This window comes from Mustela lutreola, chromosome 9 (assembly GCF_030435805.1).
Source record: "Mustela lutreola isolate mMusLut2 chromosome 9, mMusLut2.pri, whole genome shotgun sequence".
In the NCBI taxonomy this organism is placed as follows: domain Eukaryota; kingdom Metazoa; phylum Chordata; class Mammalia; order Carnivora; family Mustelidae; genus Mustela; species Mustela lutreola.
In genome coordinates, this window is record NC_081298.1 from 105,866,374 (window position 1) to 105,879,370 (window position 12,997).

Genomic DNA, 12,997 nt, shown 5'->3' on the forward strand with positions numbered 1-12,997 from the left:
AAGTTAGAACAAACACAGTAAAACATCAGGGAAAGTCTTCTCAACAAATGGTGCCAGAAAAACATCATATCCACATTCAAAAGAAAAAGGCTGACTCCAACTTCACACCATATACAAACTCAGAAAAAATTAAAGACCTACGTTTAAGAGCTAAAACTTTATTATAAAACTTGCAGAAGAAAACACAGGCTTAGGAAATGGATTTCTTAGATATGACATCAAAAGCACAGGGAACAAAAGGAAAAATAAACTGGACCTCACCAAAATTAGAAACTTTTGAGCTTAAAAAAAAAAAGAAAGAACTTTGGTGCTGAAAATGACACCAGCAAGAAAGTGAAAAGACAATTCACAAAATGGGAGAAAATACTCACAAGCCATATTATCTGATTAAGGGACTAGTAGGCAGAATTTTTAGAGAACTCTTACAACTCAATAATATAAAGACAAATAACCCAATGAAGGACTGGCCAAAGAGCTTGAATGGACATTTCTCCTTAGAAGACATACAAATGGCCAATGAGCGAACACAAAAAAGAAGCTCGTCATTAGTTACCAGGGAAATACAAATCAAAACCAAAAAGAGGAAGAACCAAGGGACTGTGAGGGGATTTAGTGCCTGGAACAGGCAGGGCTGGGACATGGGGCAGCAAAAGGAGTCTGAAGAGACTGGCAGGAACCAAGGCACAAAGAGCCCTAAGACCAGACTTGGGAGTTGATATTAAAGGTAAAGAGAACAAGTTCAGAGTTTGAAACTGGGAAGCACTATATCAGATTTAATTTTTGGAAATACTACTACCCCCATAGTAGGGCATGCCTGGATGCAGAAAGGCAGGTAAGGAGATATGAACCTGGGGCGACAGGTGACAGCAGAGGATGTCAAAGGGCACCTGGAGCAGTATTCCTATTCCCGGAATCCCAGAAACTGTCTGCTTTTATAAACACCATCTACGTTTGCGAATCATTTCTACGTTAGATGAGACAACAAAATGCTTATGAAAACTACTATGTCAAATGGAGTCTGGGAAGTTTCAGAGGAGTCTCAGCGTATAGTTGAGGTTCTGTGTCAAAGGCACTGAGTCGGGGACCAGCACTGAGAGCAGGGAAGAGATCAGATGATTCTTTCCAGCCTGGTACTGGTAAAGTTACAGAGAACCACAGACGCTCGGGGTTGCAAGGGATGATCAGAAAAGCCCATGAACCGCAAACTGTCTGATGCCTGAATTCTATCTACAGGACCAAACTGTTACCCAGCTTTGCTTCAAGAGCTCCGGAGATGTGCCACAAAGGCGGCCCATTAATCCCATCTTCGGACACCTTGGACCATCACATCCTTGTCCTTTACGCTTGACTGCCATCTCTGAATCCGTGCGGCTGCCATTAAGGCCACCTGAGCCGACCTGCCTGTCCCGGAGGCCCGCAGCTGCCATGTGCAGGCCGTCTGTCCTTCTGGCTACGCGAACATTCCCATCCCTTCGGAGGCTCCTCGGGGACTTGGTCTCGAGTCTCTTCTCTGGTCATCCTCAGAAGTCATTAGGACTCCTCGGGGAAACTTACGGAGTAATAGGCATAATGATCAGAGCACTTGTCGGAGCTCTGCAGGGACGACAACGGGCAGACCATCCCTGGTCTATTAAAGCAGTGTGCAGGGAGCAGCTGTGGGCAGCCACGGAACAGGCCCTAAAGCTGTGAAGTAGATTTCACTGCAGCTGCTGCTACAGCACGTCTTCTCCATCTTGTACTTGTGAAATGGGGCGTTGGACCCCGGCATGCCAGTGCTCCTGTCTCTCCTCAATTAACCCAGTCTCGAGAGTGATTATCTTTGCAGTCAGTCAGATGGTCCACAGTGTGACTAATTAAACGGACGGGAGAAAGAGGCCACAAAGAGAACGTGGACAAGCACCGCGAGGAGGCGAGGAGAAGAGTTCATGGCTATCAGGACGTCTGCAAGGCCAGCCGGAGAGGGAGGCGGGAGGCCCAAGCTAAGGCAGAGGACACGTCCTGGCCCAGCAGCATGGATGAGCTGATGCTGGTGGGATGGAGAGAGTTGGCCAGCCTCCGGGGACAGCCCAGCAGGGGACGGCAGGCTCTGGGACACACCACAGCTCCTCAGAGCCACACCACGCATTTATTAGTCACCCTCATCTTGTTTTCTTGTTTCTCCATGCCTGTCTCACAGAATAGGACAGGCACTTTGCAGGACATAAAAATGGAAGAAAAAATGCATTACTAAAAACCCAGACTAGAAAAAGAGCTCCGTGCACATTATCTTATTCAACTTTGGGGACTGTCCTGTCCCACACATGTTGTTGTCCACATTTCAGCACTGAGAAAACTGGGACTCAAAACAATTAAGTAACTTTGCCCAAGATCTTGTCTTTGACTAAATGGCATTCAGACTCGAAACTAGGTCAGAAATGCAAGGTCCCACCTCTCTGCATCAGCCTACCTGTAACTTCTGGCTCCTTTCTGTGGACCTCCCCTACCGGGGCAGAGAGCAGCCAGCAGGAGCTCAGACTCTGAGGGGCGCTGCTGAGTCCAAGGCCCAACTCCACCACTGGCCGGTGAAGATAACCTTAAACAGGCCGCTTACTCTCCCTGCTCTTCCATCGCCTGAGCTGGGAGGTCAGGATAGTTCCCAGTATGAGGATTAAATGCGGTTATATTGCTGAAGCACTTCTAAAACAGTTAGACAGTGCACACTAAACTAGATGAACTGAACTGGTTAACTAAATTGGTTAACTGAACTGCTTTACTAAACTTCAGTAAACTGAAGTTCACTAGATGTGAACTTGGGCAAGCAGCTTAAGCTCCCAGCCTTCATCTGTCAGAGGGTGAGAATACGGGGACATGTCCTCGTCGTGATGACAGTAAAGCGCCCGCACACGTTGGCCTCCTTATTGCCTTCCTACCTGACTTCAGAGCCTCTCTTCTTTCATCAGGATGGAACCTATTGCATCATCTAACCACTCGGATAATCCGTGAAGTTAGCATTAACTAGGTCAACTGATTTAGAAAAATAAATATAAATTGAAATGAATAAGCTTGAAACACAGTGTGAACTCATTAAAATGAAAATTAAAACCCAGGAATGACATGATTCTGAGAGAACTTGCCCCCGGTTCTAAGGACGAGTGTGCTGGCAACGTCACAGCAACTAGCCCCACGGCAGGTGCCTAGAGGGCGTCAAAGGCAACTCACCACCCCCAACGACTTCAGTGCATGGGGGAAGAATGCTGCAGGGGCGGTGGGTAGGTTATTTGTTTTGCTGGGGGGAGAGGGGTTGTCTCTGATTTTGGAGTTCTAAGATGAAGTGTTCCCCTTCCGTTTATAACTTTCCTGAGGACTTATTTATAACCCTTTAGAGATGATATTTCTGGTTAGGTACAAACTTGGAAATATTTTAATTCAAGCCACACCAATGGTATATCTAACCTTTACACGGTCCGGGTCCACATAATGCATTTTTTTCATGTCACATTCTTCAGTAGTATAATTTAACTTGAGAATATAAAGGATCCACACTCCAAACACGAGCAAGGTACACCTGGAAAAAAAAATCAATTAGTATAATGATGCAGTTACAGGACAATCAAGAGAAATCACGTGAAATAAGGGAAAACCTACCCAAGACTGAGCTTGCCTGCTAGGTAACAGAGAAAGACAGCCTTTAAGGTGACCTCTGTGGTCAACTTAAGGCACCACTTCTTACTTGCCTGACAAGAAAAATTAGTCATTTATGACTATTTTTGTTGTAATACAGAGAAAACATTTTTATGCAAAAATATGAATCACACTGCAGACCACTGGACTTTACAAAACCAGGTAATAGCTTTTGAGCTATAGAAACTCAGCTTCGATTTTTCGCCACTTTAAAATACTGTCAGTCTTGGGGCGCCTGGGTGGCTCAGTGGGTTAAGCCACTGCTTTCGGCTCAGGTCATGATCTCAGGGTCCTGGGATCGAGTCCCGCATCGGGCTCTCTGCTCAGCAGGGAGCCTGCTTCCTCCTCTCTCTCTCTCTCTCTCTCTCTGCCTGCCTCTCTGCCTACTTGTGATCTTTCTCTGTCAAATAAATAAATAAAATCTTTAAAAAAAAAAATACTGTCAGTCTTTCCAATACTGTATGATTCCACTTACATGAAGCACAGACTCAAAAACCACAGAGACAAAAAGTAGAATGGGGACTGCCAGGGGGCCAGGGAGAGGGGAAGGGAGGGAGTCAGTGCTTAACGGGTAGAGAGTGTTGGTTTTACAAGATGCAAAGAGTTCTGCAGGTGGATGGGCGAGGGCTGCATACCTTGTGAATGTATTTACTATCACTGAACTGTATAGAAATGGTTCAGATGGTAAATACTATGTTATGGCTACTTTACCACAATTTTTAAAAACGGGGGGAAAATACGGGAAGCCTTAAAAAAATAAGAAAACAAAATAAATAATCTACTCAATTATTGCTCTAAAGATTCTCCCCAGAAATGAGGCTAACTGAGGTGAAAAAGAACCACCAGTCACCCTTAAGACCATCTACAAAAACTGCTTTTAAAGATCCAACAAACTTGGGTGCCTGGGTGGCTCAGTGGGTTAAAGCCTCTGCCTTCAGCTTGGGTCATGATCCCAGGGTCCTGGGATCGATCCCCGCATTGGGCTCTCTACTGGGCGGGGAGCCTGCTTCCTCCTCTCTCTCTGCCTGCCTCTCTGCCTGCTTGTGGTCTCTGTCTGTCAGATAAATAAATAAAATCTTAAAAAAAAAAAATCCAACAAACTCATATTTTTATATAGTTTAAAATACACACGTGCACACACATACACACACAGGGTTAGGAGAAAAGAATTGAGTCGAATCCTGGTTCTAGAAATCTTTTTTTAAAAAAAGATTATGTCTTTATTTATTAATTTGGAGAGTGGGAGTGCAAGTGGGGGGCGGAGGAGGGAGAGAGAGAGCATCTCAAGCAGACTCCCCACGGGCTGTAGAGCCTGATGTGTGGCTCAATCCCACATTGAGTTACTGAGAAAGTAACACAAATGAGGAATAATCTTAATGGGGAAATGATCTCTTTTCTAAAGAAGGGGCAATTTAAAAAACCAGCATCTAGCACAATATACTATACACAATAGATGCTAAATATTTCTTAATATGTAAGGAGGATGATGAAGGAAAGTATTGCTAGGAAGTGTTTTCAAGACTTCTTGATTCTGCTTTCAACACGATCCCCCAAGAAAACCTGGACAAGCACCCTAATCTTCCCCTTTGATGGAGTACCATGTTAAGTGAATTGGATGCTACCATCTGTGTAAAAGCAGGGGGAGAGTCACACATGCACACACACAATTTCTTATGTACACAACACTGGTAATACTGGTTACCTTTAAGCGGGGGGGCAGGAAAGATAGGATATTTTACTGAGTACTTTTAATATCTTTTGAATTTCAGATGTTGTGAATGTAGTATTACCTCTATTCTCCCCAGCTCCCCTCCCCCAAAAAGGTACTACCTTGATGCATATAATAATTCCCTTATCTTGATTACGAACATACAAATGAGGAAGGAAGGAACAACAGTGTGTTAAAAGCAGGCCCTGTACCTACACCAGTGAGGACACTGCACTGGAATGCCTGGTCATGACTCTGTCATGCCCACACTGTGTGCAGCGAGGGCCCAGGAGGACCTCGTCACTGCCAAGGGCTGGCGTCCCACACAGTGCTGGGCATGTCAGGCCTCAGTAAATATGGGATGATGACAAAAGGAGATGGAAAATATTAACGTACATTTCCTTTTTCCACCTTCCTCCTTCTACACCTCCTAAATTAGGGGTATTTTCAAGAGGGTGATTTCCTTTTTTTTTTTCCCCTTTTTTAAAAAAAGGATTTTATTTATTTGAGAGCGAGAACAAGAGAGAAGATGGGGGATGGGGTGGGGACAAGGGCAGAGGGAGAAGGGGAGGGAGAAGCAGACTCCACTGAGCAGGAAGCCTGAGGCAGGACTCAATGCCAGCACTCCAGGATCCTGACCTGAGCTGAAGGCAGACGCTTAACCAACTGAGCCACCCAGGTGCTCAGTGTTTTTCAAGGGTGTTTTTCAACTTGGTTTGGCTGCTACCAAACACAACCTCCAAATCCCTTCCTTACCAATTCTACCACTTATCAGGATATAAGGGTGACCTGGCTGAAACACCTGTCATCTTTTTTAGTGTTCAATATTTAAGGCCTTCAAAATCCTGTAGGGGACATTAATTAACTGTATTTTTAGATTAACTTGAAACAGCTAAGGAGGAAAGCCCTCTTTCATTACATAATACTGAGACCACAGTGCACGTAGGAGCTGCTCTCTCGGTCACTGAGGCTCAGGGACAGAGCCTGGGCGCTCCCTGGCTGTCGCTGCCCTCTCAAGGACAGCCAGATGCATAAACCCAGACATCTGTGTACAGAACCTGAACTGAATGTGCCTTTATATGACCTTCTCCGAGCAAGTATGAGAGCCACCCTTCGGGTCCCACTGCACTCTTCTCCCAGCTCCCAACAGCGGACCCGGCCAGAGGGATTCTCAAGGCCCAAGGGCTCATACTTACTTGAGGATGTCTTTAAGTATCAAGTTGGGTCTTCTCATCTTGTTCTGAGCTCGGGTGTACCATTGCAGAGAGGGTCTCGAGCGATCACTTCTCAGTTTCACACACTTATACTCACTGGGCATTGCTGTGAAGAGAGCAGAAGCCAGGGGCAGGAAAAGGAGGGAGAGTCAGGCAGGTGATGTTTACAAAAAGCCCTTAGGCGACACGGCCAGAGCACGGAGTACTACTCAGCAATAAACAAGAATGAACTCGTGATACCCCCAACAACCCGAGTGAATCTAAGGCAACTGTGCCAAGCCAAGACTAAAAGTTTGTGCGCAGCATGATTCCATGTACGTGATACTCTTGAAATGTCAAAATTACAGAAATGGAGAACAGATTAGTAGCTGTCAGGAGTTGTGGAGGGGTGGGCTGCGTATGGCTGGATGCTTGTGATGATGGAGATATTCTGTGTCTCGACTGTATCCCCCTCCACATCATAGCAGTGACGTTGTACTATGGTTTAGCAAGATGCTGCCAGTGGGGGAGACTAGTAAGGGGTACATGGGATCTCTGCATTTTCTACAACTGCACATGAAACTACAGTTATCGCCAAATAAAAAGCCTAATGTTTTTTCAAGAGCCTATACCTTTTGGAGGTGCATGCAGAACGATTTACAGATGGAACAGGGGATCTGCTTCAGAAAAGTCAGGAAGGGGATAAGAGTGCACGTGGGGGAATGGCTAAGGCAACGCTAGCTTTAAACTGATTGTCAAAGCTCAGCACTGGGTACCTGGGACTCATTATGCAATATTCTCAAGATTTTGTACATTTGAAGTTTTCTATAAGAAAAAAAAGTTTAAAGAGGAAGTGTCACATTAGAAACTGAACAAAAGTGTTACATTAAGGGAAAAAATGGCAATTTTAAAAGATACTTTTCTTTAAAAAATTATTTGTTCCTGAGTATACCTGCCTATTCATCCTTTTGAATTCATTGCGTTCTCAAGTTTTTAATTACTAAATAATATTCTAGGGGGTGTTGTAGTAAAAATCAGTATGTCCACCCCTGTATAAGTTTCCCCCTTCCTCTCAACTTGGTAAAATGCTGGATTTTTAGCTAGGAGGGCAGCCTCCCAGCATAAAGACTACATTTCCCAGCCTCCCTTGGAACTAGGTACGATCTCATGATTAAGTCCTAGCCAACGGGATGAGCAAAAGTGACGTGTACAACTTCCAAGGTTGCTTCTTTCCCTGCTGGTTGAAATACTGACACAGGGGGAGCCACTCTGGGCCACCCAGACAGCATACCACCAAGGGATGGTGGAAGAACAGCAGAGTAGGGGCTTGGGTCCCCAGGCAATCCCAAGGACAGAGCTGCCTTTCCACCTTGGGCTGCCTGCCTCGGGACTCTCAGAAGATGGAGAAAAAACACTGTCTTTCTTAAACAGTTGTTAATTAAAAGTGAAGCCATAGCTTGGCTAATGTAGGCACCTATTAGAGTATGCTATTATGATAAATGTATATATTAAGAAACAATATCTTTACTACAGTCTTTCAGCCAAGAGGCAGTTGTGTATGTCATTATACACTTGATTTCCATTCAAGTTGTGTCATTTCCTTTGAAAAAAATCTTTTACCAAATTGATGTTCAAGTAGTTAATGTTCTCATTACTGGAAACAACCTGTCCCTCAACCCCAATTCTACCTGCATAGCAAGAATTTTCCTAGATGTGCACCTTCTGAATAATTTCAAGAAGCAGTGCCAAGGAACTCACTAGCAAGCCCCTGCTGAAGAACAACTGACCTAGAAATGTTTAAACACCATAACTGTGGGGTGCTTTAACACGTGGCCAGCCAACTGGTAGGAACTAGCAGGCGACCCACAACCAGTACATATACAGTTTCTAAGATGTCTGTTTTTCCAGCCATAATGACATGCCATTCACCCCATGGCGGACCTCCAGTAAACATTGACTGCAGTGTCAGAGAGGAGCCCGTCTCCGCCTCTGCCTGTCTCTGCTGTGCTGGACAGCGCCGTCCTGAGTAAGCCTGTGAAATTCCCTTCCCGGAATTGGCCCACCCGCTTCCTGATAAGCTGTGACTGTGGGGCCTCCTGGTAGAAGACAGCAAGACAGGAGAGAAGCAGCCCTTCCTGTCCCCTGATAGAGCGCAGCCTCTGGCAGGGGCGGTGACAGGCACAGGCAAGAGAGGGTGACTACATGTGACTCCAGCGGCATCGGTGGGCATCTAGCATCCTCAGTTTCTACTCAAGAGAAGTGAAGGCACCTCCAACAGCTTTGTGACAAGTATAAGCTTCAGTCCTGGGTAACAGAAGCTTCCTGATCTCTGGCTAAGACTTCTACACCTTTTTTAAAGATTTTATTTATGTATTTATTTGAAAGAGAGAGAGAACACAGGCAGAGGGGCAGAGGAAGAGGGAGAATCTCACACAGACCCCAAGTTGAGCACTGAGCCCAACGAGGGGCTCGATCTCATGGCCCTGAGATCATGACCTGAGCTGAAAGCAAGAGTCAGATGCTCAACCAACTGAGCCACCCAGGCGCCCCTGGCTAACATTTCTTTCTCACTCAAATTTTCCAGACTGCTGCCGTCTTTGCCATCAGTCCCCTGCATGAAAGTCCTCCCTGCCTGAAGCACATCGGTGGTTTCAGGTTTCCTGTTGGGCACTGACTGCCACAGCAGATGGTGCTCCCCTGCCACCAAGTGGGATTGTTCGAGGAAGGGAGGGGCTCTGAGGGCAGCAGAATCTGCTGTCCTGAACCCCTTCCTCTTCTCACTGTCACTGCCACACAATACAATCCATGCAAATGCTTAAAAACAAAAACAGCTGTTTGGGGTTTTTTTTTCTAATCGCACAGGAGAGGATCTAAGGAGAGGGAGTGTGAGAACACGGGATGTGCAGCCTGATGCCTGGTCTCAGCTCCTGTACCTACCAGTGGGGAAGCTTGGGGCAAGTCACTCTCACTCCTGCAAGCCCAGTTTTCTCATCTGTAAAATGGGGGTGGTCACATTACCTACCTCACAGGACTCATGTAGGGAAAGGGGTCACCCATCACAAGTCCTGTGTACCTGCTGGTTGTCGCTACTCTTATCACACAGAAAGGGACCTTACAGGCACCTACTCTCATCTGACAGGATTCATCTGTTGGGGCTTTAAGGCTCGTGTCTTTTGGTCACCCTTATTTCCAGATGCAGTTTTGGCTCTAGCTCAATCATGGAGTCCTTTCTTCCATCCATTCCATTTTCCTTCCTGGTGTTTCTAGAGAAGCAACATCCTCCTAAAGCCCCACACTCTCCCCCAGGGTCTGGTCCTGGCCAGTAGCCTCGCTCTCCCCCAAGACCTCTCTCAACTTGTAAAACCTCTAAATGCTCAGGGCTCACTAGCCCCTCACTGGCCCTGCTCCCTGTGAGAGCCGAGCCACTCCCAGCCTGTCTACCTTCCTTCACTCCATCTGCACACTATGCTTGGGATACCTTACACCAACACGTCCTCTAAAATCTCTTGAACCTTCCTTTAAAATCCCAGTCATACACCTTATGACTCAAGGGTCCTGGTCTCTACCACCAGTCTTCCCCTTGTCCCACAAGTACTCATCGCAAGGCTTCACCACCTGCCTTTCCCTCAACACCTCAAGGGAGAGACACCCCCTCCAAACCCCTACCTCTGTGCAGACCTCTCACCTAAGTTCAGACTATGTGTCCGACAATCTACCTGCTGTCTTCACCTCAGACATTATGAAGCAGAACCTGGCATTTTCCTCTATTCCTTACATCATTTGGAAGCTGTGCCATCCACTCAGCCATCCAAGCTGAAAACCTCTGTGACAGAGGTTTTCAACTCAGGCTTCTAACTTTCTTTACTTTTTTTTTTTAAGATTTTATTTTATTTATTTGACAGACAGAGATCACAAGTAGGCAGAGCAGCAGGCAGAGAGAGAGGAGGAAGCAGGCTCCATGCTGAGCAGAGAGCCTGATGCGGGGCTCAATCCCAGGACCCTGGGATCATGACCTGAGCTGAAGGCAAAGGCTTCAACCCACTGAGCCTCCCAGGTGCCCCAGGCTTCTAACTTTCATTCCCAGCCCCAGTCAATCCCAGAGGCTCTCGCTCATACCTCCCTGAACTTCTGATGCCCACTGACGTTCCTCCAGTGGTCAAGTCCCTGGAATCCATCTTGATTCTCTCCCCTCAGAGCCAGCCATCTTTCTAAAATATGTATCTGTTGAATGGTTTCCTGCTTGTCTCAGGTTTTATGACTCCCGGTGACAAACCTGTAACACTCTGGTCACAAAAAAATACTGTTAGAAGACTGGATGTGCCAGAATGCTACCTCAGTGCCTTTGCACATGATGGAATTCCAGTGGGAATCCCAACAATCTGCCTGGTGAAACACTTTTCATCTTTAAACCCTTCTCCCCTGTGAAGATCATTTTTCAACACTATGGCTGTCCCCAGACACTTCCCCATCTTTGTTGACTGCAATGAGCTGACACTGTCTGTGTATATTTTAGGTTTCTTCTATCATTCTGCAAGTACCTGGAAGATGAGATGCAGGGCCAGAACTCTGTTCACCTTTGTATCTCCAACATCTAGGACAGAGCTTGGCACATAGCAGGTCCTTAGGAAACATCTCGCATGGATGGAATGTACATTGCATGCCCATGACCTGTCTTCAAACAAGATAAGCATCCCCCAAAAATGTATCTTCCCCAAAATATCTAAGACAAAAACTGAAAAAAAAAGTTAACAAAATTATAATAGTAAAGAATGAAGTATAAGCTCTACAGAAACATCTACAATGTCCAACAACAGGGAATCTGTTGATAAATGATCATTGCAGAATCTGTGGAATCTGGGATCACAGTCTCAGCACCACCTGGAAGCGTGTGAAATGCAGAGTCTCTGGCCCCCCAGATCTGCTAAATCAGGGGAGCCATATGATGAAAGTTTGAGAAGTACTATTGAAGTACCAGGTACACACTTTTTTAAAAAAAGATTTTATTTATTTATTTGAGAGAGAGTGAGTTAGAGAGAGTGCATGAGCAGAGGGAGAAGCAGACTCCCCACTGGGGAGGGAAGCCCAACGCAGGGCTCGATCCCAGGACCTGAGCCGAAGGCAGCTGCCTAACCGACTGAGCCACCCAGGCACCCTGGGTACATATATTTATTGACACAAAAAGATACTGTAAGAAAAAAAGTGGTTTTATAAAAGCATAAAGACATATAGATAGAGTCATGTTCTAGGATGTTTCCATTCAAGGTAAGAGAATCTGACTTTCCACAGAGTTTCATCAAATGCTCCTACTTGAGCCTGGAAGGTATTCTTCTGATTTACAAGAGACCACGTGGATTCCATGCTCCACAGCCATCACAAACGAGGGCCAACCTGGGTCATCTCCACGAACGTACTGGCCTTGAGACGCTCCCTCAGAGAACCTGGGATTTACCAGTTCATAGTCTTGTGCAACACCCACACTGTTCATTTACTTCTTTCGTCTTTAAGATGAAATTAAGAATTAAATTAAATTTAAGATGAAATTAAGAATTCGGTGGAAGACGGGTTGCATTAAAGTTTCAGGTACACAAACGTTAAGCCATGGGTTTCAGGTACACAAACGTTAAGTTCAGGTACACAAACAACTGCATAATGGTGCACCATTAATCCAAGAGTAATTATACTTTTAGTTAACAAAACGATCAGAATGCAGGAGAAGACTGTTTATATATCCCTAAGTGTGTATAGGTATAAAGATATTGAGAAGTTATCAACAATTGCTATCAACAATTGTGGATAAGTTCACTTTCCATTTCACATTCTTCTTATACTACCTGAATTCTGTGTGTTGCTACTTTTATTTCTGAAAGCTTAAAGCCATTTTCATGGGGGTGGGGGAGGAGGGTCCATACGCTATGATGAAAAGAAATGTGAAAACCACTCAACAAAAATTATTTTTGGGAACCTGAAGCATCTCTAGTGCGTTAGGCACAATATCTCATAAATAAAGCAATTAAAGGCAAAAACTCAAAACTAAGTTTCTGTATTGGGGGCAGTGTGCTGAGCTGGTAAAAGTATATTTTTATGGAGAAGCAAACTGAAGAACGTTGACACTCAGCGAGTCCAGCTGTCTGAGGAGCAGGCACTGAGCTCCCTCCCCCTGCCTTTCTGTGTGCGCGAGCCTCACACCCAGCTCGACTTGAACATCAGAGGGCTTCAAAAAACTGCTGAGTGACATCAGTGGATGAATGAAGGGTGACAGAGGCCCTCTTAGAGCTTCAGAGGGCTCACACTCACCTGCCAGGCCTGGCATCTGCAGCCTGAGCTGGAGAAGCAAAGTGTCCCAAACATTTCCCTTCCGCTAAAGCTCTCCTCACCCCCACCAACTCTGCATTCACTTTAGTGATCTGGACCCTCCGTCGGTTCAACTCATTACCTA

At 45.6% G+C, this 12,997-nt stretch overlaps 1 protein-coding gene across 3 annotated transcripts in view; it reads right to left on the minus strand.

The window, feature by feature from the left end:
* The window catches only part of ST3GAL5 (ST3 beta-galactoside alpha-2,3-sialyltransferase 5), a 50,068-nt gene that overhangs the window by 18,899 nt on the left and 18,172 nt on the right, over window positions 1-12,997 (minus strand). For 2 of the 3 annotated variants that reach the window (XM_059188298.1, XM_059188297.1), the window contains exons 2-3: window positions 6,565-6,688; window positions 3,433-3,544 (exon numbers count right to left, since the gene is read on the minus strand). In XM_059188298.1, coding sequence (XP_059044281.1) covers window positions 3,433-3,544; window positions 6,565-6,688 — 236 coding nt within the window. Of the gene's footprint in view, window positions 1-3,432; window positions 3,545-6,564; window positions 6,689-12,997 lie in introns of those variants that run through there. The other variant, XM_059188300.1, reaches the window with a different exon arrangement.